General features: G+C 46.6%; 1 protein-coding gene and 1 long non-coding RNA gene across 2 annotated transcripts; one reads left to right on the top strand and one right to left on the bottom strand.

The window, feature by feature from the left end:
• The first annotated feature begins 3,696 nt into the window (after positions 1-3,696).
• LOC135807129 (uncharacterized) lies at positions 3,697-5,822 on the top strand. Its single transcript, XM_065321169.1, has 2 exons — positions 3,697-4,644; positions 5,433-5,822. Exons 1-2 carry the CDS (start codon positions 3,697-3,699, stop codon positions 5,820-5,822), a joined length of 1,338 nt encoding a protein of 445 aa, XP_065177241.1.
• A 9,669-nt stretch (positions 5,823-15,491) lies between these two features.
• On the bottom strand, positions 15,492-17,312 carry LOC135809929 (uncharacterized). Its single transcript, XR_010552255.1, has 2 exons — positions 16,981-17,312; positions 15,492-16,417 (listed from the first exon to the last, which is right to left on the bottom strand). It is a non-coding gene; the product is annotated as an uncharacterized LOC135809929 (long non-coding RNA).
• Between the last annotated feature and the right edge of the window lie 4,985 nt (positions 17,313-22,297).

Raw genomic sequence — 22,297 nt, 5'->3', positions numbered from 1 at the left:
CTCTAACTTAGATTTTCTATAATAGTTCAATTTTGTTTTCATTGTCCTTTAGTACAACGAAGATTCCTGATGAGTGTTGTACGAAAACTTGTTTGAATCCTCATTTTCTCTACACCATTTCTTCACATTTTCATCGTTTTATTGCACATTGTCTCCACAGTTTTACATTACATGAATAAAGTGTACACAAATGTCGATCCAGCTTGTATTACTGATTGCAGTGCATAATTTATTTTAAACATTTGTTTACTTGTGATGGACTCTTGATAATAGCAATAAAGAGAACAAATTCTGCAGTCATCGCCACACTACAACGAAGTCATGAAAGTTTACCAGAATTAATTTTCTTGTCACATTCATCAGTGGAAAGTCGTGACTGAAGAGTATCCATGCTGAACAATGATTAAATATACATTCAATGATGTGTTACGAGAACAAAATACAGTGCCAAAATAGAATGAGGGAAGGTGAGACAATAGAAGTGAAGTGAGAGCTAAGTGCAACGGCGGGTGAGAAACTAATTATAACGCTAAACTGTGTAGTGAGACAAACAATCATGCTGTCACGCACCTACGAAAACAATTTTAACGCAACCACATGTTTCTTCTGCTTACAAAGATCAGGCTTATGCAAACGAATACAAACAGCCTCAAGTACTTTCAACTGACTAGCATACCGTGCACGACAAAGAACAGAAAAACTAAAATCATCATACACCTGCAGACACTTAGGGTGAGACAACAAGTGAATAAAAACGGCAGACTTCTTTCGATCACAATCACCATCTGATTCCTCGTCTCCAGCAACCGCAACCTCGTCCTCCAACATGTGGTTGCGTTAAAATTGTTTTCGTAGGTGCGTGACAGCATGATTGTTTGTCTCACTACACAGCTTAGCGTTGTAATTAGTTTCTCACCCGCCGTTGCACTTAGCTCTCACTTCACTTCTATTGTCTCACCTTCCCTCATTCTATTTTGGCACTGTATTTTGTTCTCGTAACACATCATTGAATGTATATTTAATCATTGTTCAGCATGGTTACTCCGACTTCAGTCACGACTTTCCACTGATGAATGTGACAAGAAAATTAATTCTGGTAAACTTTCATGACTTCGTTGTAGTGTGGCGACGACTGCAGAATTTGTTCTCTTTATTGCTATTATAAAATTGTTGTCTCCACGTCGATTATCTTGATAATATCCTTAGCTAAAAAAACAAAAGAAATTGTAGCAATAAAAACTGCTTTATGGCAGTTTTCTAACAAAGTTATTGTGTTCCAGTCCATGGACCCCGTCTAAAAAGTAAGAAATTAACGAAATGTGATAGCCGAAAAATAAAATTTCACACAAAACCTCACAATAGGGCTTGAAAGTGCTACATCACAGCATAGCAACAATTTCAAAAATTCAAAACTGGATCCACTTGGATCCAGTTTTTGTATGGATCCAAGCACATTTCAAGCGGTCTTACCCACAGCATGGTGATGTAGCCAGTGAAACTGATTATATTTCAGAATGCTCTGTCTCCATATCAACGTGTTTGGCCTAATTCTCTAACTTGACAGCTAGTTTGTAGTGTATTTTACATGTTTTATGTGAATTTTGTGTTTTATTTTGTGCGCATGCCCTTTGGCATCTTGGAAAGCGCACATTTTTTTGTTGTCAAAACTGTCCGTTCCACACTTGCTCTTCGGCCTTTTTTCTAGCTCGCCTTGAGTGACGGCTGCGTTTTTGTACGTCTTGTACCTTTTCAGTTTTGAAACATTTCTTAGTCTTTGTACTTCTTCTAGTTATGGATACTGGTATGGAGACGTCGTCTACACCGTCCAGCGAGATGGTTGGAATCCTGGAAAATATCCAAGCCAGCATGCAAAGCATTGCTGATCGTGTAACGAGAATCGAGGATAGTCAAAGACAAAATCCTTCGACTGTCTCATTCCTCGGCACGTCCACACCATACAAGGAGCAAAGCTCCAAGTCATGGCCGGATGATAGCAGTGTGATGGAGGAAATGGAGAAAGAGACGGAAGAGTTGGACTCCAAAGGGGTCAAACTTTTTCCTGTGTCTGATTCAACTATGGGTTTGTTGAAGTCGAGTTTTTGTTCCGCCTTGCCGAATCCGAGCAGGCGACAAATTCGTGACAAGTTTGGTGCCCCAAACTGTCCACACTCGGCTTGTCCTGGACTTGACAAAGTCATGAAGTCCAGGATGTCCAATGAGACAAAGTCTCGAGACAAACAATTGGCGCGCCTGCAAAGCTTGGGCCTGGACGCCGTTGGTCCCCTAACTCGAGTGTTGGAGGGAGCAGAGAGTGGGGATATCTCTGCTTGCGAGATATTGGAGGCTGTACAGTCAGCAGTCAAACTCCTCGGGAATTTTTCGGCCCAATGTAATCGGGAACGCCGTCAAATTGCCCTCTCTAGTCTGAACCCCCGCATTGCGGATATGGCTGAGGACGACTCCATTTTTACCGAAGCCCGTCAACATTTGTTTGGCGACGGCTTTTATAAGAAGGCGAAGGAGCGTGATGACGAGATGCGGGTGCTGAACAGCGTTGCAGCCAGCAAGACCCATACCCAGTCAGCTCCTGCCAAGAAACCGAGCGGTTTCAAGAGCCACCAGCCGGTTTTTCACCGGGACTCCCGCAATTCCCGTGGAGGATTCAGGGGACGAGGACGGTACCAGCCTTACGCAGGCAATTCGAGCTTCAGCCACGGCAGCAGCAAGAAGTCCTCGGACTCTGCCAAGTGACATCCAGCTCCAACAAGTCCAAGTCCAGCACACGAGCATCAGCGAGACCAGAAGTGCCTCCTCATGAATCATTTGAAAGAAATAAAATTTCTTCCAAATATGTCTCAATCTCCGCTTATGGTGTGCCTGAAGGACTTGGGTTTTGTGGACATGGCTCAAAGCATAGCCTTACAGAGTCCTCCCCCTGCAGGGAAGATACAACTTTTCATTCAAAATTGGAAAGTTCTCACATCCGACCGTTGGGTACAGGATTGTGTGCAAGGGTATGCAATAGATTGGATTGCTCAACCCCATCAAGTGAAACCGCCCCACGAAATAGTCTTTTCCGGGGAAGAGATGAACTGTCTTTCACTAGAAGTGCAAAAGATGGTAGAGAAACATGCTGTTACGGAAGTACAGATGAAGAAACAAGAGAAAGAATTCATTTCTCAGTTGTTTGCAGTCCCGAAGAAGGACGGGGGTGTGAGACCAATAATAAATCTGAAGAGTCTCAACACCTTTGTGAGGAAAGTTTCCTTCAAGATGGAAGGAATTCACACTCTCAAAGACCTGCTAAAGCAGGGCGACTGGATGACGAAAGTCGATCTAAAGGACGCTTACTTTGCGATCCCGATAACGCCGGAACACACATCCTACCTGAAATTTCAGTGGATGGGAAAGACGTACCGGTTCAACTGCCTACCTTTCGGTCTGTCGTCGGCTCCATGGGTCTTTACCAAGACCACGAAGCCAATAATGGTTTTTCTCAGGACACTCGGACTGAGAGTAATCATCTACATAGACGATATTCTGATTCTGGCAGAAAGCGAAGAGAAAGCTCGTCAACACACAATGTGCCTGATCTTTCTACTCGAAAACTTGGGTTTCACAGTAAACCAAACCAAATCCCAAGTGATTCCAACCCAGGAGACAGAATTCCTCGGGTTGACAGTGAACTCCGCAACGATGGAGCTGAAGTTACCCTCAGACAAGATCAAGAAGATCAAGTCCGAGGCGAAAAGTCTACTGCAAGCAGATGCCTTGACGGCGTTGGCAGTTTCCAGATTTCTGGGCAAACTGAACCATGCGGCCCAAGCAATCGCTGCGGCACCATTGTTTTACAGACACCTGCAGAGGTGTCTACAAGTGTCTCTCGAGGAGGGGAATCAAGAGTACTCCCATCCTTGCCATCTGTCACCAGATGCCAGAGAGGAACTGACATGGTGGACGGATCACCTGTCTCACAAGAACGGGAAACAACTCCTGTTGGCGAAGCCGGACATGGTGATAGAGACAGATGCATCCACAATAGGCTGGGGAGCATCTTTCAACAATGTTCGAACAGGCGGACCATGGTCCCCACAGGAACGACACATGCACATCAACTGCCTGGAATTACTGGCGGCATCCCTTGCGATCAAGAGCTATGCCAAGGATGCTACAGATGTTGTGATCCATCTAAAGATGGACAACACGACTGCCCTGACTTACATCAACAAACTGGGAGGAACCGTATCACCGGAACTCAACCGGTTGACGAAAGAGCTCTGGGTGTGGTGCTTTCAGAGGAATATCACTCTCAAAGCCTCTCATCTCGCGGGTTCGTTGAATGTGATTGCCGACGAGGAATCCCGAGTGATGAAAGACAGATCGGACTGGATGCTATGCCCGAAAATCTTTCAAAGGATAAACTCGAGATTCGGCCCACTGGATGTGGACCTCTTTGCCTCTCGACTGTCCCATCAACTCCCACAGTATGTGAGTTGGAGACCCGACCCAGTAGCAATAGCCACAGATGCCTTCACAATGAACTGGAAAGTTTCGAACGGCTATGCCAACCCACCTTGGAACTTGATAGGCAAAGTCCTGCAACAAGTCCAACAACAGAATGCAGAGATTGTGCTTGTGGCACCGGTATGGCCGGGCCAAGTGTGGTATCCAATGCTATTGGACATGCTGATCCAAGAGCCTTGCCTCATAACGAGCTCCAGAAGCCCGATCCAACCAACTCACCCAGTCAACGAACCGGAGATAAACCCACCCCTAGCCGTGTGGAATATCTCAGGTCAAGATACTCAGCAGAGAACCTTTCGGGAGAGGCTTCAAAACTTCTCCTCGCATCTTGGAGACAGAAGTCTGCAAAAACTTATGATTCCCTCTTTAAGAAATGGGCATGCTGGTGTGTCGAAAGGGACATTGATCCCATTTCGGGAGATATAGCCGGCGTGGTTAACTTCTTGGCTTCTCTTTATCAGAATAAGTACCAGTATAGGTCCTTGTGTAATTATCGATCTGCAATATCATCTATCCACGACAAAGTTGATGGATACGAAGTGGGATCACACCCAATGGTAAGCAGACTACTGAAGGGCGTCTTCCATGAAAGACCACCCCAACCTAGGTACTCCTCAACGTGGGACGTATCAAAGGTCACAACATACCTGGTCTCACTAGGTCAGAACGAGCAAATGTCCCTCCAGGATATAACGTTCAAAATCACGATGCTGTTGGCCCTCACTAGGCCATCGAGATCGGTGGATCTTGTGAACCTTGATATAAGGTTCAGGCAGTTTAGCCCGGAGGGCGTAACATTTCACCCGACAAAACTGGCAAAGCAGTCCAGGCAGAACAAGAAGATTACAGAGTTCTTCTTCCCAGCATTTAAGGACAATGCACTATTGTGTCCTGTGCAAACATTGAAGGACTACGAAAGTAGGACCTTGGCGAATCGAGCTGATGATGAAAAGCAAGCTCAACTCCTGATTGCTACAATACAACCCTACAAAGCGGTGTCATCATCGACCGTAGCCAGATGGATTAAAACAGTTCTGGCGAAGGCCGGAATCGATACGGATATCTTCAAAGCGCACTCGGTGCGAAGTGCTGCAACTTCAGCTGCAGCAGACGCTGGGGTCACAACGACCGATATCCTCTCTGCAGCAGATTGGAGCAGTGAGAGTATCTTCCAAAAGTTCTACTACAAGCCTCAGAAGAACAACATCTTCGGGAAGGCTGTCCTGTCTACCAAGCTGTCGACCACTGACAAGCTACAAAATCACGTTGATATGGAGACAGAGCATTCTGAAATATAATTACAGAATGGCTCAGACCACGCAGTGGTCGCCAGCTATTCTGGATTATATGAAGAATGTGATGTCGAACATATCAACGTCCCTTCCCTCCCACCCGTCTACGTTGATATTGGGACAATGCACTTGTTAGAGGCTCGCTATCAAAGGCCGAAGAGCAAGTGTGGAACGGACAGTTTTGACAACAAAAAAATGTGCGCTTTCCAAGATGCCAAAGGGCATGCGCACAAAATAAAACACAAAATTCACATAAAACATGTAAAATACACTACAAACTAGCTGTCAAGTTAGAGAATTAGGCCAAACACGTTGATATGTTCGACATCACATTCTTCATATAATCCAGAATAGCTGGCGACCACTGCGTGGTCTGAGCCATTCTGTAACTGATTTGGCTAGTGGGGGCCGCGGATTACAACTGGTGGCGAAATAAAAGTCACACCTGCATGCGACATGAGTGGGTTGCTACATGTATGCACCCACATACTTAGGCAATAGCAAAGTCACACCTTAGTGGATCCAAAAATAGAAATCTGATGTCAACTTACTACTCCCTGGCCGTTTTGACGTCATCACTTTCAAGCCCTATAATCACAACACTTGAGGATCTTAGTTTAAAAAATACTGCTTTCCACACTTGTTTAGTCTGACACTTCACGGGTGACATGTACTCGCGGCGCCAACATGCATGAATAGGAAAGAGGACCACGAGGGGAAAAGGTCTTCTCGCTTTTCATCCTGTGTGTGATTATTTTTTTAATTTTAATTTTTAATAAGACATTCCCACGGGCCTAAGGCCTTCTTACGGGGTATCCTATATGTTTTTGTATGGATGAGCGGAAGTCTGATAGCGTGGAGCAAATACGAACAGAAGCATTATTGTGAGGTTTTGTGTGAAATTTTAATTTTCGGCTATCACATGCACATTTCGTTAATTTCTTTTTAGACGGGGTCCATGGAACACAATAACTTTTTTTAGAAAACTGCCATAAAGCAGTTTTTATTGCTATAAAGTATAATCAAGAGTAGATAAACAAGAGTGTGCAACTCCGGATCTCTCCTGTACAATCTCCAGATACCCTCGCCGGAATTTTTTGTTGACGTCACCTTTTTTCAGAAGAACGCGCTTTCGCCTCAGAGCAGTGTGAGAGCACGTGCTGGGCACCGACCTTGTAGTGTAAAGCCGGCCAAGAGCACGAGGGAAAACTTTCCGAAAGACTCGCAGCTCGTGCGTCGTCGAAAAGATTACGTCAACAAAAAATTCCGCCGTGGGCCTACCCATCCGCGAGTTGCACACTCTTGAGTCTTGTTTATCTACTCTTGGTATAATCAAGAGTACATAATTATAGGTTAGTGCATGGAAGGGAGGGCCTTATTTATAGGTTAGTGCATGGCAGGGAGGGTCTTATGGCTTGTTAGTGCCCGAAAGGTTAGCCTGAGGGCCGTAGGCCCGAGGGCTAACCTGAAGGGCACAAACAAGCCATAAGACCCTCCCTGCCATGCACTAACTATTTTAGAACGAGGTTACATGCATTATCTCACTTCCATTATGCTTGTGTACCAATATATGGGGTAGTTTTGTGGTTTGTGGGCAGAGAGACTTGGTGTGGTATGAAAGAATATTTTCTTCTGGTAAGTTATGGTAACTCAGCACCACTTAGGACTACTAAAAGTAGAATGGAAGCTAATGAAATGCTGGGCTCTTATTGCGAGCTTCATTCTTATTCATATACATGTACATGTATGTAGCTTGTGGAGCTATTTAGGGGCTTTGAGAGCCCCTTGTCGATAGCTCTAATGACTTTGATCCTCGCTTTTTATAGGTTTCCGCAAGCTGTTGACAAAGAAAATTCGTACAGATGAAAGAATACGGGAGGCAAAAGCCGTACACACTTCTGAATTGCGTAGCTTTTCAGTAGTACACCGTACACGTTATGCAGAGTTCATCATCTGCACCGTACTATTATGCATACAGGGAGTTGTACGCACCAGTTTAGAGTATATTCAGCGGGCTTTAAACTAATCCAAGGCCCTCGACGCGTCATCAAGAGTAGTAAAATAACGATTGAGCGGGCTTTAAACTCTGATAAGGCCCTTGGCGGGAATGTCGCTGATTGGTCGTTTCCTGGACAACGAGACAGACCTCGTTCTAAGGCTTGTTAGTGCCCGACAGGTTAGCCTGAGGGCCGTAGGCCCGAGGGCTACCCTGAAGGGCACAAACAAGCCATAAGACCCTCCCTACCATGCACTAACTATTTTAGAACGAGGTTACATGCATTATCTCACTTCCATTATGCTTGTACCATTATGTTGGGTAGTTTTGTGGTTTGTGTGCAGAGAGACTTGGTGTGGTATGAAAGAAAATTTTCTTCTTGTAACTCAGCACCACTGAGAACTACTAAAAGTAGAAGGGAAGCAAATGAAATGCTGGGCTCTTATTGCGAGCTTCATTCTTATTCATAGTAGGCCTTGGCGGATAATGCTCGAAAAGGTGGCAGATTCTGCTCGAAAAGCAGTGAAATTGGCAGAACCATACAAACCTTATGGCGAGCAATTCCTCGAATTCTGCTCCATTTCTTTATCCACATACCAAACATGCATGAAACTTACCCGAAAAAGTACCGAATTCTGCCAATTTTTCTGCCGGCATTATCCGCCAAGGCCTAATTCATAGCTTGTGGAGCTATTTAGGGGCTTTGAGAGCCCCTTGTCGATACCTCTAATGACTTTGATCTTCGGTTTTTATAGGTTTCCACCAGATGTTGACAAAGGAAAATCGTATAGATGAAAGAATACGGGAGGCAAAAACCGTACACACTTCTCAAATGCGTAGCTTTTAGTAGTACACCGTACATTTTGTGCAGAATTCAGCCACACTTTTATTATCCGATGATTTTGTTTTGTTTGCTATGATTCCGTGATTTTCTGTTGGTTGCTTTTCTGCTGTGCGAATTCATTATCTGCACCGTACTATAATGCATACAGGGAGTTGTACGCACCAGTTTAGAGTATATTCAGCGGGCTTTAAACTAATCCAAGGCCCTCGACGCGTCATCAAGAGTAGTAAAATTACGATTGAGCGGGCTTTAAAGGGGCACTCCGGGAATATTTTCGGTGGTGTGTTCTCTTCATGGGTGCCTTGTATGGCCCCCAAGGAATGGGGAATCGCGAAAACTAGACCCAAAAAGTCGATATATGAAGCCAGGGAGGGCCAAGTTTGTCTCCTCTTTTGATGGTTTTGATGACGTCACGTGTGATTAGTATTCAAATTCTCTGCATTTGAAGATCTTAGTTGTTTGAATTTTCTGGTGATGAAGAACGATGTTTGGTCGACATTCCCAAGCTTCACAACTGCGGACCTACTCTAAGGAACCTGAAGGACCCTCTGAGGTGCCCCTGGTAGAAGCGCAGCCTGATGAGGGCCAGGAGATTGGAGCGGACGACTTCACTGGTCCGCGTACGAGGATCCCGAAATTCTCTATATGTCGTGAGGCATATGGTCAGAACAGTTTTTTTAGACAAGCTGACACGAAGTCGGGGTGATGTGTAACGCACGTCAAAGGGCTGTCAATGCTAACAGCTGCAGCGCTCTCTCGACAGCGAAGGTAATCGACTGCCCTCTGCATCACCCCACATTTCTGGCAGGAACACCAATCGTTATTTCCTTGTCGACCAGTGAAGTCGTCCGCTCCAATTTCCTGGCCGTCATCAGGCTGCGCTTCTACCAGTGGCACCTCAGGAGGTCCTTCAGGTTCCTTAGAGTATGGTCGCAGTTGTGAAGCTTGGGAATGTTGACCAAACATCGTTCTTCATCACCAGAAAATTCAAACAACTAAGATCTTCAAATGCAGAGAATTTGAATACTAATCACACGTGACGTCATCAAAACCATCAAAAGAGGAGACAAACTTGGCCCTCCCTAGCTTCATATATCGACTTTTTGGGCCTAGTTTTCGCGATTCCCCATTCCTTGGGGGCCATATAAGGCCCCCATGAAGAGAACACACCACCGAAAATATTCCCGGAGTGCCCCTTTAAATGTAATGGGTAGCCGAGTGGTAGGCGCGGTGAAATCAACAATAATTACTTTTATTCTACTTCTTTCAGGTACACACCTGAGATATAATTATTAGTGAAAGAAGAAGCGGCAAATAACTTTCTTTCTCTCCGGTGCACACCTGGAGGTTGAATAGCTCGTTATTATCAAAATCTCATCTTCCTCAAAACAGAAATGCGCAGCTGCTTTTATGCAGCAGACGCCGTACGCTTACATACGGAGATACACTAAATATACTTAGAACGAGGTCTGTCTCGTTGTCCAGGAAACGACCAATCAGCGACATTCCCGCCAAGGGCCTTATCAGAGTTTAAAGCCCGCTCAATCGTTATTTTACTACTCTTGATGACGCGTCGAGGGCCTTGGATTAGTTTAAAGCCCGCTGAATATGCTCTAAACTGGTGCGTACAACTCCCTGTATGCATTATAGACTAATAAAGTACGGTGCAGATAATGAGCTCTCCATAAAATGTACGGTGTACTACTAAAAGCTACGCATATCAGAAGTGTGTACGGTTTTTGCCTCCCGTATTCTTTCATCTGTACGAATTTCCTTTGTCAACAGCTTGCGGAAACCTATAAAAACCGAAGATCGAAGTCATTAAAGGTATCTACAAGGGGCTCTCAAATCCCCTAAATAGCTCCACAAGCTATGAATAAGAATGAAGCTCGTAATAAGAGCCCAGCATTTCATTTGCTTCTATTCTACTTTTAGTAGTCCTAAGTGGTGCTGAGTTACCATAACTTACCAGAAAAAAATATTCTTTCATACCACACAAAGTCTCTCTGCACACAAACCACAAAACTACCCAATACAATGGTACACAAGCATGATGGAAGTGAGATAATGCATGTAACCTCGTTCTAAAATAGTTAGTGCATGGCAGGGAGGGTCTTATGGCTTGTTTGTGCCCTTCAGGGTAGCCCTCGGGCCTACGGCCCTCAGGCTAACCTGTCGGGCACTAACAAGCCATAAGGCCCTCCCTGCCATGCACTAACCTATAAATCAGGCAAAGCTCCGTATTAGTTCCGTACTACTTCCGTATTGGTCGGGCAGGGATACTACACCCTCCCTTCCTACAGATAATCACGCCCTCGTGATTTTCAAAAAATTAGTGAAGAGTTATGAACACAGCGTCAACCGGAAGATGGCAAATTATATCGGAAATGATAACGTTTAGAGTAGACAGAAGAAATGAACTGATAACAAATCATAAAGTAGAAGCACACCAGGTTCACACGATCTCACGGGGTCAAAATGGGAAAGAACTGTCCTCCAAATAGGACCTGAAAATCCACAGCACTCTTGCTGCACAATGCTGGCACAACCCGCCAGGAACATCGCAGTTCAAAAACCGAACTGAATACACTATAACTATAAGGGGCGTTGTCACACACATTGTCCCACGTTAGCTGGGTAAACCGTGGCTCACCATGATCAGACGCCTACCAAACTAAACTGGATTCACACACTCGCATAAAGGAAGACTGAAAAGAACAGGGAGACTGAAGGAAGAGAGGAAAGAAAATGCCATACCTAGAATCAGCGTTAGTAACCACGGCGGCGGCTGGAGCTACGGCGGAGGGCAAGCTAGGTTTTATCTTCATCTTGGTTGAGCCGGTCACTCAGAGCGGCTAGCTCGGCGTCAGACAAATGACCTCCCTCCTCGTCTTGAATCGTGGTCTTCACATTGTCGATAGCATCGCTTTGCGCGACGTTAAGAGTGATGGTCTAGCCAGGAAGAGTGTTGACGAAAATCTGCATCCCACCACGGAGGCGAAGTACCAAGTGAAGAGTGGGCTCCTGCTTCCGACTGCGTGCCGCCGAAAAATCAAACGCTGCTGGTCTTGGGGAACACCCTCCTCGTCTTGGGCAGAAGCCTGCCTGTTGTCGTCCTCATCAGCTTCGCCATCACCACCGGTAGTATACATGTAGGTAGCGGGTCGCTTGAAATCGCCATCGGAGTCTCCAGTGTGTGCCGTGCGGAGAGAAGGGTGATCCACGCTAGCACCCTGGCTGTGCGGCAAGCTAATAAGCAGGGCCAAGCCCAGGAAGGCAAGAAACATGATTCTCATCTTGATTCGTCGCAGGGAGCTGCAGCGGGTAGTAGTAGTAGTAGTAGTAGAATTTATTATTTTGATAGGGAAGGCCCTACAGACGTTGCCGTCTTGTTACAGGGAACCCTAAGTGCTCTTTACAGAGCGAAACAAAAACGGATAGATGCTCAACCTGACGACACGAGACAGGCAGAGAATTCCACCTATCAGCGCCAAGGAAAGAAATAGAGAACATGCCATATCTAGTGGTAGCAGCGGGCAAAGAAAGTGAAGAGAATGATTGCCCTCTGGTGTGCCTCTCGGTGCAAGTAGCAGCCGACTGGAGGGTGAACATTGAGGAAAGAAGAGGACTTGTAAGCTGATGAATACAGCGGAAAACAAAAATAAAAAGCCTCAAGTTGAGACGAGATTCGAGGGAGTATAACTTAGCGTGCCGCAAAACAAAGACAGTAGGGGTACGGCGAGGGAGACCAAAAACCTTTTTCATGCTGATATGACTCAAAGTAACAAGGCGAGAGTATAAAGATGGTGTAAGACAGTGAGCATACGAGTTGCTGGCGTATTCAATAGTGGATTGGATGAGGGATAAATAAAATATTCGCTTAGTTGTGTGGTCTACTGTACGGCGGCAGCGGCGGAATGCTCCTATCTTCTTATAAACAGATGTACATACATGGTTGACTTGATCCTCAAAGGTGAGGTGTTGGTCAATAATAAGGCCAAGATAACGCGCTGTGGCAGAAGGTCGAATATCGACACCACCGCATGCAATGGTAAGATCCGGCGGAAGAGGCAGAGCCTTCTTCCGAAGCACCATGAACTTCGTTTTCTGGGCATTTAAGATGAGACCAATGCTTCCAAGGTACGTATTTAGTCTGTTCAACTCACTTGTCAACTTGCGCTGAAGTTCTTCAGTAGACTGACAGTGTATATAAAAGGCGATATCGTCAGCATACTGTTGGGACTCTGCGTGGCGAAGTACTCCAGGGACATGTCGCACGTACAAAGAGAATAACAGAGGCCCTAGCACCGACCCTTGCGGAACGCCTCGTGTACAATGTGTCTCGTCTCCTCTGTTATTTCCAATTTTCACCTGTTGTCGTCGACCCTGGAGATAGCTGGAGAACCACTGTAGTGCTACTCCGCTTATGCCAATAGCTTGAAGCTCGTTAAAGGGGAAGTTAAGGCAAAAATTAAAATTTCACCAGTTGTAGTCTTCGGGGTGCTGAGTCGAATGGTCGTGGTCCGAGGAAGCTGAGACGCTCCCTTCCTACTTGAATCCCAATCGAACTCGCGCACTTCCACCGAAACTGGGTGACTGCGCCCTACGAGATGGGGATTTGTATGCAAAATGTCACTAAAAGCGCCATTTCGTTCTTATAAAAGCACGGATGACCGCGATTGGCCCATATGTTGTAGTCTTTTGGACGCCGAGTCGACTGGTTTTGGTCCGAAAAGGCTGCGATACAGCGTTCCGCCTTTATTCCCAATCGAACATGGTTGAACAAGCGGTCACGTGCTCCTGCGTACGCCAGTCACCTGGTCACCGTGCCTGCAGGGTACAACTTACTAGGCTGCGTTTACACGACAACGCACGGCCAGTTTTCCGTTTTCAGTCCCGCATTTCTTTTTTCGTTTTCGTACGTTTACACGATCAAAGCCGATCCGAGGTGGTCTCCGTTTGTACCGTTTTCAAGCGTCTAGTGCCGTCTACACGAGAGCAAAGGATCCGCCAAAGTTCGTCATGTGCCAAGTGTTGCCGTGGAAGCACCAATCACACTCAAGTAATGGTTGAAAACAGGCACACGACAACACACGTCACATGACGAAAATTGTAAAAACAATTTTTTGGATTGTCGGATCCGTGTAAACGGCCGAAAACGAAACAAACGTGACGGAAAACGAGGCCAGCACACCGTTTCGACTGTTTACCATGGTTTACACACCCAAATTTATCCGGCAGAACATTTCCGTTTTCAAATTCTTCCACCTTGGCCAGCGTTTTGGTTTTCTTCCGTTTTCGTGTACAACTTTTACGTTTTGCTCCGCGTACCGTGTAAATGAACCATGGATCCGAAAGGATTTCGTTGCGTTTTCGCCCCCAGCGTTGTCGTGTAAACGCAGCCTAACTAGCCTGTTTGACCTTTTTTGGGTGCAGTCCTGTCACCAGTGGTCACTCGAGTTGAACTCGAGTTGAACCTTGGTGTGAAAGTTGTCACCTGCTGGCGTGGTGACCAGGTGATTTGGGCACCCAGGAGCACGTGACCACTTGTTCAACCATGTTCGATTGGGAATAAAGGAGGAACGCTGCATCGCAGCCTTTTCGGACCAAAACCAGTCGACTCAGCGTCCAAAAGACTACAACATATGGGCCAATCGCGGTCATCCGTGCTTTTATAAGAACGAAATGGCGCTTTTAGTGACATTTTGCATACAAATCCCCATCTCGTAGGGCGCAGTCACCCAGTTTCGGTGGAAGTGCGCGAGTTCGATTGGGATTCAAGTAGGAAGGGAGCGTCTCAGCTTCCTCGGACCACGACCATTCGACTCAGCACCCCGAAGACTACAACTGGTGAAATTTTAATTTTTGCCTTAACTTCCCCTTTAAGTAGTAGTTCATGGCGTACCCGATCGAAGGCCTTGCTCATGTCCACGAGTACAACCCCGCAATACTCGCCCTTGTCCACACTCATCATCCAGCGGTTTACTGCGAGAGTTAAAGGGGAAGTTAAGGCAAAAATTAAAATTTCACCAGTTGTAGTCTTCGGGGTGCTGAGTCGAATGGTCGTGGTCCGAGGAAGCTGAGACGCTCCCTTCCTACTTGAATCCCAATCGAACTCGCGCACTTCCACCGAAACTGGGTGACTGCGCCCTACTAGATGGGGATTTGTATGCAAAATGTCACTAAAAGCGCCATTTCGTTCTTATAAAAGCACGGATGACCGCGATTGGCCCATATGTTGTAGTCTTTTGGACGCTGAGTCGACTGGTTTTGGTCCGAAAAGGCTGCGATGCAGCGTTCCTCCTTTACAGTCCGTGCGCCAGATTCAAAAAAGTCGTCTAAAAGTTGACTTTTCATTTTCCGCACTGGGCAGTTTGCGGGTACTTTTTGAGTCGCATTCTCAATGGTGGACAATTTTGGAAAATGGTTTTGTGTCTATGGCTCGTTTGTTTTGGCATTTCGCTACCTGTGTGGTGAGCCTAAAAATTGCGCTTAGCCGTGGCAACGCAATGGTGTATTCCGTTTTTCAGCCAGATGACTTGTTTCGCTGTGGTCCGGCATCTTCCTAGATTCTCAGCCGTCGTCGAATTTGAGTATTTTCGAAACATTTTTTAGGGTGCAGGCGTGGGGCAAGGCTTTCACTCCCAGCCAATGGCACCATTTGGCATAACTCAGCCCTATGAACACGTCACCAGGCCCTCGTTAGTGTCCAGCCCATATTTCCAAAAAATGGACTGGACTTGATACTTGAGTGTACAGACAGTACATGTACTATGCATTATGCACGTAATGACCGTATGCAATAACTTTCGCAAGCTACACGACAAGGACTCGCTGCAGAATAACATAATGATATTCACACCATATGCCATTGTGGTGCACCGTGATACCAATGAGAGTATATTTATCGGTGATCAATTGCCTACTGGGTCGCTCCGTTGCCGAGAACGTCAACTTTGCGGACTGTGGAATGACCCGCGACACCGCCAACCACCCCTGACACAAAGCCAAATGCTGAAAGAGCTGACTGATACGGTACCTAGCAAGTTAACTGGATAATGCGTATCTTCAACAAAACCAGGACATAAAACAGTGCTATGATAAACTACCTCCAGTCACCGGAAACAAATACAGAGTGCATTACGCATGTGGATAGAGATTGCACTAGTACATGTATAATTGTATACCAATCTTAGAGTAAGAAAACAAGTTATCGGGTCTATACCATCAGAGTTGGCAGCTATATGTATTGGATTCTCCTGGTGTGCAGAATGATGCTGGCGGCGTGGTTCATATCCACTGTTGGCTTGCTGTCGGCAGTACCTTCACTATCTCACGTCTACGGCATTTTATAGTCTGCATGACTTGGATCACAACGCCATAGTTATCCTCACGAGAATGGTAATAAATCCAGATCACTAAGGCCTTCTTCATTGCAGTTGGCGCAATACGTTCACGGGATCGCGTCTCCGACCTCCAAATTGTAATTATAGCTGGCTAGTCTGTTGTTTATTGGCAGACAAGAATTGCGATACTTCTTCAAAAGAGGCAGTTTAGCGATGTCTGTCCATGACATATTCCGCATTGCTGTGTGTGGAAGGAAAGGTGCAACAACATTAGATTGCTGCTGGCCATAGACATCAAACTGCAACATCTGGGCTTCAGCTGTCACAGGTCCATTGACAGAGAGACTGCCGCATATTGCACATACTGCAAACTGTTGACTTCATGCCATCGCCTCATGGATCAGAAGTCACCACACTGAAAGAAGAACAGCAGAGGAAAACAGAACTGATGCAGTTAATTGGCAGCAACAAATTTACTCCTTCATTTCATTCGACGAATTTGAGTCGTGCAATGCAAGAAAAAAGTCAGAGAGCAGGATCTAGGAGAGGGCATGCACCAGTGCTGTTGTGCATAATAATTAGATGCTCAGAATTTCACCACAATAATGCACATAATACTGACATATTTACACTATACAACCTAGTAGTCAACAAATTCAGAAAAAAATCTAGTACTTCAGCTGGTGAAATATCCCACCTCTATCCCCTAAGCTCAAATGTCCCTGTAAAATTGATAAAGGATTGGTAGATGCTCACTCGGAGTGGTGTTTGAAAAGTAACACAACAGGTCATGATGATTTAGAGCATGCTCAATTGTCTCTTCTCATAAAATCACAATATTGCCTGTGCGTGGTTTATTTCGGGTGCAATTGTGGGGCACATAGGTATCACTCTAATTTCTCGTGCATTCGAAAGATAAAGCTTTGGTCTATCACCCCACAAAGCGGCTTCAGTGTCCGCGATGGTTAAATGCCTTACCTGGTGTGAAATTGGTGACCATATTCCTCGTTTCAGCAATTACAAAAGTGAGACATTCGTCCTTGGTGGCTGCTCACGAACTGCAAGCTCCAAAATAATTTTCCAGGGTACGGCCATAGGTGTCTACATCACTCCGAGCCATCTCTCCAGTGTAGGAAAGGTCTCCTGACGAGACTAGAAGGGCTCTAAGCAGCAAATTTCATTGAAATATTCACCATTCGGAGATAGGCGAAATCAACAGAAAACAAGCCCGCAGGTGCGGCGCCTTGGAGGCTACGATTCCCGCGAGAAAATGAAAATCGGTCTCTCAAGGGCCTTGGCGCACGGACTGTTTATTCCCAATCGAACATGGTTGAACAAGCGGTCACGTGCTCCTGCGTACACCAGTCACCTGGTCACCGTGCCTGCAGGGTACAACTTACTAGCCTGTTTGACCTTTTTTGGGTGCAGTCCTGTCACTCGAGTTGAACTCGAGTTGAACCTTGGTGTGAAAGTTGTCACCTGCTGGCGTGGTGACCAGGTGATTTGGGCACCCAGGACCACGTGACCGCTTCTTCAACCATGTTCGATTGGGAATAAAGGAGGAACGCTGCATCGCAGCCTTTTCGGACCAAAACCAGTCGACTCAGCGTCCAAAAGACTGCAACATATGGGCCAATCGCGGTCATCCGTGCTTTTATAAGAACGAAATGGCGCTTTTAGTGACATTTTGCATACAAATCCCCATCTAGTAGGGCGCAGTCACCCAGTTTCGGTGGAAGTGCGCGAGTTCGATTGGGATTCAAGTAGGAAGGGAGCGTCTCAGCTTCCTCGGACCACGACCATTCAACTCAGCACCCCGAAGACTACAACTGGTGAAATTTTAATTTTTGCCTTAACTTCCCCTTTAACGCATCCTCACAGGAGTGCCCTCTCCGGTAGGCGAATTGCTCGTCTGGGAGAATACGAGGCTCAGCGTGATCTTGAAGGAACCGAATCATTTGCCGATTTGAGCCATGGGGGTCTGGGGTCGAATCACGTCGTTCTATTTTAAACTACACCGCTGCCACCAATGTAATGGGTAGCCGAGTGGTAGGCGCGGTGAAATCAACAATAATTACTTTTATTCTACTTCTTTCAGGTACACACCTGAGATATTATTATTATTATTATTATTATTTATTAAATTTTTAATAGGGCATTCCCACAGGCCTAAGGCCTTCTTACGGGGTACCCTATATGTTTTTGTATAGATGAGCGGAAGTCTGATAGCGTGGAGCAAATACGAACAGAAGCAGGGAGCGAATTCCAGCGATCTGCACCTAAGAAGCTTAATGCGTACAAGCCATAGCGGTTATTAGCCGGGGGAAGAGCAAGAGACAGAGTAACCTGCGAGCGGGTGATTGACGCTGTGTGTGTGGCATTGACTCTAGTCACAAAACAGTCTGTTAAGAGCGGGCTGCACACCTTATGTAATGATCTGTAAATAAGTACGAACAATTTGAATCTCAAACGTAAGGAGATAGAAGCTAGGTGGTATCTGGCTAGAATAGTAGAAATGTCACAGAACCTTGGATAACCAAAAACAGTTCTAACTGCACGGTTGCTGAGGCAAGTCAAGCGATCTTGTTGCCCAGCCTGCAGACTGTGATAAAAAGCATTGGAACCGTACTCCAGTTGAGCCTGTATGAACGCGCAGTAGAAGGTTCTCTTTGCATCAATTGTTAGACGGTCACGGATTCTACGAAACACAGCTAGCTTGTCGCCTACCTTTCGCTCAAGGGCACTGATGTGGTCAGCGAATGTCAGGTGCTGGTCAAAGGTCATACCAAGGTACTTGACGGTGGTCGCTGGTGGAATTGAGACATTGTCAATGGTTAGTCGGAGGGAGGAGCATACTTTTTTCGATCTGGAGTGGAACACAATGAACTGGGTCTTGCTGGCATTCAGGATTAGTCCTCGTTCACTGAGGAAGTCCCTGATACGACACACATCTCGGGCCAGTTCTGCGGTAGTTTGTTGTAGGTTGCGGCCTGCTAGGTACAGGGCGACATCGTCAGCGTACTGGCGCACCATGCTGGAAGATGCTGCCGAGGGCAATTTGCGTACAGATAGGTTAAAGAGCACAGGTCCGAGGGTGGATCCCTGAGGAACTCCCCTGTGAGCTTCGTACAGTTCACCTCTGGACGTACGTGTTACCACTCGCTGCCGCCTGCCTCGTAGGTAGCTCGCAAACCATTGCAGGGCGCTATCTCCGACGCCGATCTCAAAAAGCTCCTGCAGGAGCATGTTGTGATTGACCGTGTCAAATGCTTTCGACATATCAAGAAACGCTGCCACCACAAATTTACCGGCATCCAGACTTTGCTGCCAGTCATTCGCCACCAAGGCTAGCAAGTCATCGCAGGAGTGTTGTCTTCTGTAGGCGAACTGTTCAGGCGGCAGTGCTTGGTTTGCTTGTGGAGCGTCACGCACGAATTCCATTAGCTGGTCAAGGGCGCAGCGTTCTAACAGCTTTGACATTTGCGGAAGGAGCGATATTGGCCTGTAATTAGTAGGATCGCTGTGATCACCTCGCTTATGTATTGGCCGAACGTTGGCCTGTTTGTACGGAGTTGGGAAAGTTCCAGATTGTAGTGAGTCTGAAAATAGCGGAGCGAGAACAGGGGCAATCCCGTCAGCTGCAGACTTGTAGATTGCTGCGGGTACGTTGTCGGGGCCGCACGCTTTACGGCAGTCCAACCGCTTTAGGTAGAATTCTACGAGGCTTGTCGGGATGCGGTCGAAAGTGCAAAAGTTGTGTTCAGGCATCGGACCTAGTGGCAGTGTAGTGTGCGTTGTAGCGGTTGGTGTAGTTGGCGAACCCGGTGATACTATTTCGGAGAATGTAGCTGTGATGGCTTTGACCTCTGCACCTGGTTCACGGTGGATCTTGATTCGACCAAGCAGAGTGTTTAGAACATTCCATTGGCCTCTGGGGTTCTTCCTATTGTAAATAAATTCGTTCTGAAAGAATGTGGCTTGCTTGCGACGCGTGAGAAGTTTGCATTGCCGCCGCAGTGTCCGGAAGTTCTGGACTAGTTGCGGGTCAGCTGGGTTCTTTCTCATTTTCCTGTGCGAACGCTTCCTCCTGAACAACAATTTCCGGAGCTCGTCATCTACCCAAGGGGCAGGTTTGTATTTGCCACGTAGTTTGACGGTTGTCATTGGACAGTGCTTGTCCAGGACCTCAGATACGTTGTGTTGGAATAGTTGAATTCGTTGGCATGTAGTAGTTGTGGTGTCAGTGGATGTGTCGAGCAATGCGGATGCCAGTTGGTCTCTAAAGGTACTCATATCAATCGATCTAATGGGCGGCTTTCTTGTCTGGACCCACTGCTCCTTTGGGAGGGAACGTAGGGTTACTGTCATGTCAACTAGGACAAGCTGGTGGTCCGATGCATCGCATGGCTCGACTGTGCAGCTGTTCACGGTGAAGTGTCTACCTTGTGTGGCCTGAGATAGGTGGGTGTTGTCGAATGTCTTGGGTACTAGTACTAGGTCTAAGATGGATTCAGTAGGAAGTCTAGTCGGCGATATCACTATGTTATGGAGACTGGTTGTGTGGCAGAATGTCTGCAGGTGCTTGTGGTGAGGATGCTGAGTGTCTCGTATGTTCACATTGAAGTCACCAAGAACAATGGTGTGGGACGATTTTGGTGTCTGTGCTGCGATGTCATCAACAGTGTTGGTGAGTTGTTGCCAAAACCACACTGGTGTTGAGGGTGGTCGATATGTACAGATGATATTCAGTGGATTTCCATCCAACCGCAGGTGAATTGCTGCAGTTTCAATGTCAAATATTGTTCTTAGTTGACGGTACTTAAACTTATTTCTGATGTACAAGCAAACGCCGCCTCCTTTTTTGCTTGTCCTGTCAAATCTGTGGACGTCGTAGCCTGGTAGAAAGATGGCACTGTTTGTCGAGGTGGCTGTCAGCCATGTCTCCGTAACAGCAAGGATATCAATGTTGTGTTTGTGCAGAAGATAGTGAATGTCCCTAAGCTTATTCAATAGGCTGCAGATATTAATATGTGCTATAGTAAGATTAAAGAGTAATAATGTATTGCATGCATTTGAATGAGTGATACTTATCTGTGGCGTAGAGGTAGAGATGCTCTGGGGAGTGCTGCATGCGTTGGTGACAATAGTATTCTGTTGTGCGGGGACTCGTCATTGTGCAGGCTTGTCCTGAAGTAACCTCGCCAATTCAGCGTCATCCAGTGGTTTCCCTTGTACCAATATTTTGTCGTAGGGAAGGGAACAAGCAGTGCCAAGCCCTCGCAATTGTTTAAATGTGGGGAGTACCTGTCTCCTTCGTGCCTGTTGAGAGGGAGTTAGGTCGTGGCTAACGTAAACCGGTTGACCATTGTGGCGGAGCGTCATTTTATTTCTTAGGAGAGAGGCTTTTCCAGATTTGTTTGTTTTAATGAGGACCGGTCTGGGGCGTACGTTTGTGTCCTCTCTTGGCCTTCCAATACGTAGCACCTCTTGGATCAGTGTGTTTGACGGGACAAGGGTTCGTGCGAGTGAGGGGAGGTCCTCTCCCTGACATTCCGCCACGCCGTGCAATAGTACGTTGTTTTCCCTTCCCTTCTGGTTCAGGAGTTCCTCGACCAGATCTTGAGTAGTGCCATTCACGGTCTCTCGGTTCAGGCCGGGTTCGGTTTCGTTGTGAGGCTGGTTCCGCATGTGTACCTCCAATCGGGACATCCTGTCAAGAATGGCTGGTTTACCACCGTCTTGGCGCCACTCGCTGACCTCTCTGCGTAGGCCAGTGTTCTCCCGTTCCAGGCTGTCCACTCTCTTCATGAGTATGTCTATGTCACGGGCTTGCTTTCGCAACAAATTTGTCATGTTTTGCAAATTCTCATGGACTGGCGCCAGTCCGTCTGCCACAACATTACTGAGGTCGGAACGCAGGTCCGACCTCAGGCCATTTATTAGGCTCACCATGTCCATATTGAGTTCTCCGGATGCGGGTAGAGACGGGGCCGAAGGCGATGGTAGGTTTCCAGTTGTCTGGCGCTTGGGGGCCGGAATTTCGGTGGGGCTGTCGGACCGATCCTGCACCTTGGATTTTTCTCCGACTTTCCTCACTGGTGTAGGTGGCACAATGTCGGGATCCTCTAAAAGCTCTGGAGTGTTACCTTCCCCACGACCAGCGTGAGGAGGGGAGGTAACACGACTAAGTAAATTCCGAACTACTCGCGACATCTTGGATCATGAGATATAATTATTAGTGAAAGAAGAAGCGGCAAATAACTTTCTTTCTCTCCGGTGCACACCTGGAGGTTGA

This window comes from Sycon ciliatum, chromosome 1 (assembly GCF_964019385.1).
Source record: "Sycon ciliatum chromosome 1, ocSycCili1.1, whole genome shotgun sequence".
NCBI lineage: Eukaryota > Metazoa > Porifera > Calcarea > Leucosolenida > Sycettidae > Sycon > Sycon ciliatum.
This window is presented reverse-complemented; position numbering and strand designations above follow the sequence as displayed.

Bases quoted from the DNA above. Each gene is read 5' to 3' on its own strand.
- LOC135807129 (XM_065321169.1), top strand. From the start codon at position 3,697: ATGGAGCTGAAGTTACCCTCAGACAAGATCAAGAAGATCAAGTCCGAG. The intron at 4,645-5,432 runs GTATGGCCGGGC...CAAACATTGAAG, and splicing joins AGATTGTGCTTGTGGCACCG to GACTACGAAAGTAGGACCTT.